This window comes from Halyomorpha halys, unplaced genomic scaffold (genome assembly GCF_000696795.3).
Source record: "Halyomorpha halys isolate HHAL.00 unplaced genomic scaffold, Hhal_1.1 Scaffold7356.1, whole genome shotgun sequence".
NCBI lineage: Eukaryota > Metazoa > Arthropoda > Insecta > Hemiptera > Pentatomidae > Halyomorpha > Halyomorpha halys.
This window is the reverse complement of record NW_027109056.1, coordinates 1-5217: the sequence shown is the minus strand read 5'-3', so window position 1 is coordinate 5217 and position 5217 is coordinate 1. Positions and strand designations below refer to the sequence as shown.

At 31.4% G+C, this 5217-nt stretch overlaps 1 protein-coding gene across 1 annotated transcript; it reads right to left on the bottom strand.

The window, feature by feature from the left end:
* Positions 1–383: 383 nt before the first annotated feature.
* Pdcd4 (Programmed cell death 4) lies at positions 384–4087 on the bottom strand (the record flags this gene model as incomplete). Its single annotated transcript, XM_067047259.1, is given in 3 exon segments — positions 384–1161; positions 1242–1381; positions 3977–4087. Coding segments are annotated over 3 exon segments (321 nt in total), but the record flags the coding sequence as incomplete, so codon positions are not given.
* Positions 4088–5217: the final 1130 nt, after the last annotated feature.

The window sequence follows — 5217 nt, the reverse complement described above, 5'->3', positions numbered from 1 at the left end:
AGACATGAATTAAGGTTATCCTTACCATTGAGATAACACAATTTGAATTAAGGTTATCCTTATCATTGTGATAACAAGACTTGAATTAAGTTATCCTCACCATTGTGATAACAAGAATTGAATTAAGGTTATCCTTACCATTGTGATAACAAGACTTGAATTAAGGTTATCCTTACCATTGTGATAACAAGAATTGAATTAAGGTTATCCTTACCATTGTGTGAAATTAAGTGTGGCCCCATTGTTTTTGGCCAATACATCGTGTAACATCGTAGTTGTTCCAAAGGGACCTAGTCCCAGAATAATAAACTATTTTTCATTTCAAATCAAGAAACCAAATATACTTTTAAATATTTAAGGTAACAAATAAAATACACACACACAAAAAAACAATAAAATTCTTTACTCAATTATATTTTTCATGCGTCATATTTAACAAATTTGAAATAGAAAATGTTTTTAATAATGTCTTACGTCAATAACATACTCCATACAAACAAAATGCAGTCTAATGTACAATATGTTTTATCACCCTTCAATAAAATTATGGTTAAAAAGGGAATATTTAAAAAGTTAACAAAGTTTCCAATATACTTAACTTACACTGTAATTTCTGCTAATTTTAGCAGATACACAACTGAATTCTTTTTTTTAAAACAATATATAAGTAATATCTTAGTAATTAGAAAAAAAGCAAAGGGAAAATGGAAACTAATATAAAAAGAGTAATTAACATAGTATAAACTATATTGTCTTTTTAAGAAATCATTTGAGTTATAATACAATCGAATCCTGATTCGAATCAATCGACCAACAAAGACGTGTTATAAAGACAGGTATGAAAGACTACCCCTAGAAATGAAACAGAATAGGTTAGCTCTCTTCCAGATATTGTAAAAAAAAAATTTAAGAAGCACTTCTTACGGCATAGGCCGCAATTATCATAATTATTATTTTGTATTGTGGCACAAAGAATATAAAGGAACACAAATACTGATGTCAGCTATATACATATCTATATAGAAACAAAGCAACATTTGTAATTACTACCGGGGTAGGTAGCAACGAGGTATCTTTTCATCTGGGCTCCTCTAGTGGAAGGTAACGGATCCATCTTTGACACGTCCTCCATCTCCTTCTGACACAAACCGCTTCCGTCCCCTGAAAAATACAATAAGATATTAATAACGATTCTCAATCATGTTGATATTATTATATCATCACCTTTTGTTATAAATTACCTCATAGGCAATCTCTTGATTAACTCATCGCTTATAAAACCAGCCTTGTAACACTGGTCAACGAATCTCTCCAATATTGTACTAGCGAGAGGCACATCTAATATAATATCTGGCATATCATCAAAAACTCTAAGGAAACCCTGAAACAAGAAAGATGAAATAAATAAATGTATGATATAATATCCGGTATATGTTTAAAAAGTCTTAAGAAAACCCTAAAGGAAGATTATTATTAAATAGTTAAAAAATCTCTTATTTAAATTTCTTTTATTATATATTTTTTATTTTTATATAGTAACATTGATATATATCTCCTGTAATCCCAAACAAATTACTATCCTGTATTTACGGTTTATGCATTCACCACATATTTATGGAATGTATTTCCCACTAATAAGGGACTTTAACTGTAGAAAGAAAAAAATTTTTGTTTGGAATTATGTTGAATGTTTTAGAATAACTTGATTTTTTTTTTTTTAATTTAAATATAATACTTAAAACAGAAGATCTCAATCACAATTAAATATATGAAATCAAATCTTTTTACATGCCATGTGTAGTAGATCATACAACATATGATAGTTTAAGATAGCCAAGAAGGCTGTGGAAGTGAGAGTGAGGCAAATACATTCCTAGTTTGGACTAAAGGGAACCTGGGATTGTTCCAATAACTTGTGATATAACCCTCAATAAAATTGAAAATCATGGTATTTTTATCTTTTATTTATTTTTATTTTTATATAAGTAAAAATTTGTTTAAGAATTTTAACTCAAACATTTATTACAGATGGACAGAACATTCCGTAGATACAGATAACTAGGTTGTGAATGAAACATCTTCCTTTATAAGAAAGTAAGGTTATATGATGGTGAAGAGTAGCCCCGTAATGTAAACTTTAATTACTTCTTCTTTAGCATCATTTTAAGTGCCTTTACAGTGTAGAAGAGTGTCCAGCCAGGACTGCTACTTCTCTCAGTCTCTTGCCATGTTCCTGGCTTGGCAGAGATTTTTACATCACCTCTTGCAGAAACGGTCAACATATTCCAGAGAGAATATCCTTGGTATGCCTCACGATCTACTGTCAGGGACATAGTCAATAGTCTTAAGTGGATCTCTGTAATCCTCCACCCTGAAATGACTGAACCACTTCAACTGGTGAGTCTCTCTCTAAGATCTCCATAATAGATGCGACTCCTAACTCTTTCCTGATTCTCTTTTATTACGGATGCAATCCCTCCTTGTTCTCCCTACAATCCTTCTGAGAAATTTTATTTCTCCAGCTGAAATCTACTTTCCTCTTTGTCTACATATAAACAGCATTCAGCTTCATGTAGGAGTACATGCAAGTACACCGACTTATAAATATGAAGTTTCACATTTCTGCCTACTTCCCTCTTTCCAGCCTCAGTATTGCAAATCTGGTAGTAGATTAAGTTTGCCCAACTTATCCTGTGTAGGATCTCTGAGTCCGCTTTCCCAGACCACACCCAAGCTCTGCTACTACTCAATTCATTCCCTGTTTCAGTAGCCTGTAACACTGAACTTGTTTCTGTACTCTTCCTACCAGTAGGATCTTGCTCTTCCCGATGAGGGTATCTTGTCTATGAAGTTCTTTGTACCATGTTATGTTTAATCTTTAATTACAAGACATTTTTTTTTATTGTGCAATATTATACTCTATCATATTATTAGACAATGGTAATAGGTAATAATAGAGCTCATTCACAACATGTTTACAAATATATAAAAAATAAAAAAAATTAGAAATAGAAGAGAGAAAAAATAAATACATCAAAAAAATAAATAAATAATAAATTTTTTTTTTTAACTTAAAATAAAATAATATCTCTGGGCCACAGCCGTTTCAACCTTTGAGGGGTATTGGGCTAAGGGATTAGGATGATGAATAAGTTTCTTATGGAATGTGATGAATTTGGATTATATTAGATATGATACAAATGGGTTATTAAGAGCATGGTGTTAATGCTGTTGGTTTCATAGTAAGGAGCATTGACTATTGTTTGAAGGACTTTGGACTGGTAGGATTGAATGCGTTTGAAGTTAAAGTTTTTGGCTGTCACCCACAGCTCTAGTCCATAAATCAAAATAGGTTTTATTATTGTTTTGTAAAGAAGTAATACGTTGCCCACTGAAAGCTGTGATTAACTACTTAGCAGACCATACAATTGTCCACATTGTCGGTTAAGTTCTTGTCTTTTAAGCCTAGTAAATGGATTCCATTGTCTTCTGTCTAGCAAAAAGCCAAAATACTGGACTGTACCCGACACCTTTGAGAAAGGAATAGGTATGGTATTAAAATCAACTGGAAGACAGGACCTACGTCAGATGGTGATGGTAACGTGTTTGCATTCGGATTAGTTTACTTTTATGGTCAGTTGTTACACCAGCCTTTGATAAGGGAGAGGTACCTTTACAGATAAGGGAGAGGTACCTTTATAGATTTACTGTTGCTGTATAAGGATCTGAGCTTGATGAAAGTATGATAGGATGATGGTATCATCAGCAAATGTTGCTAGGAATATTTCGGGATGAAGAGGAATATCTGCGGTAAAGGGAATAGAGGATAGGACCCAAAACACAACAAGAAAATTAATGATGACCAAATATTAAGTTTCATAACATTACTATATGAATTAGAATTTAATTAAGGAAATTAAATATTTAAAAAAAAAATCTTAGTGAAATAAAATAAACATTATGCAAATAAACTCACCCTATCCATCATGTCAGGAGTGATAATGATAGAAGCGGAAAGGGATTTTAAAAGTTTACACATCTGTTCCTCCACATTAGCACTTATTACTTCCAATGTCATCACAATAGCCTGAAAAGTATTTCTTGTATTTAGTTAGTTTCTTGTATATTCATCTTGAATAAATATTGCCATGAAATATTCAGATGATAAGAGATATTATAATAGACAATGTTTTGGTTGTTTTTTTAAATCCCCACCCTTAGGTCATAAAATTTCTTTATAATGATGTTATAATTTCTATTAAACATTTCAAATTTAAGAATATTAAAAATATGGACTGTTGTCATGAACGGGTATATACATAGGTAAAACATGAAATTGAGAATAGAAAGACTTATTACGTAAAATTGAATCGTTAAAACTTATTTGATTTTTTTGTAAGTTATTTATTTTTTTTCTGATTGGCTCTGCAGATCTTGTAGATCTCTGGCCGCCCGAACCAGCCTTCTCCACGCCTGCCTGTCTTTTGGCTACTCCTTTCCAGTTTTCTGCATGCAACTCTTTCATATCTTTGTTCATTCTGCTTAGTTATCTGGTTTTTGGGCCTCCCACGTGGCCCAACTCTTAACAACTATACTGACATTCATTGTTATGTAGAGGTGTCCTAATAATGGAGTGCTTGAGCCACAAACCTCTCCCATCTTAACCTCATAACTAAGGTTATTACTGTTTATTTACAGTAAACAAGCTCATGTTAATGAACGAAAACGACAATTTAAACTTAAACTGTTTTCAAGATGGCCTCACATATTTAACAAAATGCGATTTAGAAAAACTCCAACAGTGACACAAATCGATCAAAGTACAAAGAAATACTCACTAACTTTCTAAAGCAGCGCCTTCTATAGTATCAATTAATGTTAAATTGATATTCTAACAATTGATTGCTAAGCATCTATAATTTGCATATATACAACACTGTATACTTGTGTTTTAAACAAGTCTATTGACCAAAAGACCGTGGGTGTCAACCATCTCTGCACCTTGAGCAATTTACAATCTTTAAATTAAAATATTAAAAACATAAATTATTTTAAAATCACAAAATATTTGAATATTATTTCATTGAATATAAGATAAAATCACGTTGAAATGGATTAATGCATGTCATTTACTTATAAAATGCAAATAAACTCAATTATAATAATTCAATATAATAAAGAAATTATCTATAAATTGTGAAAAATTATCTTAAATTT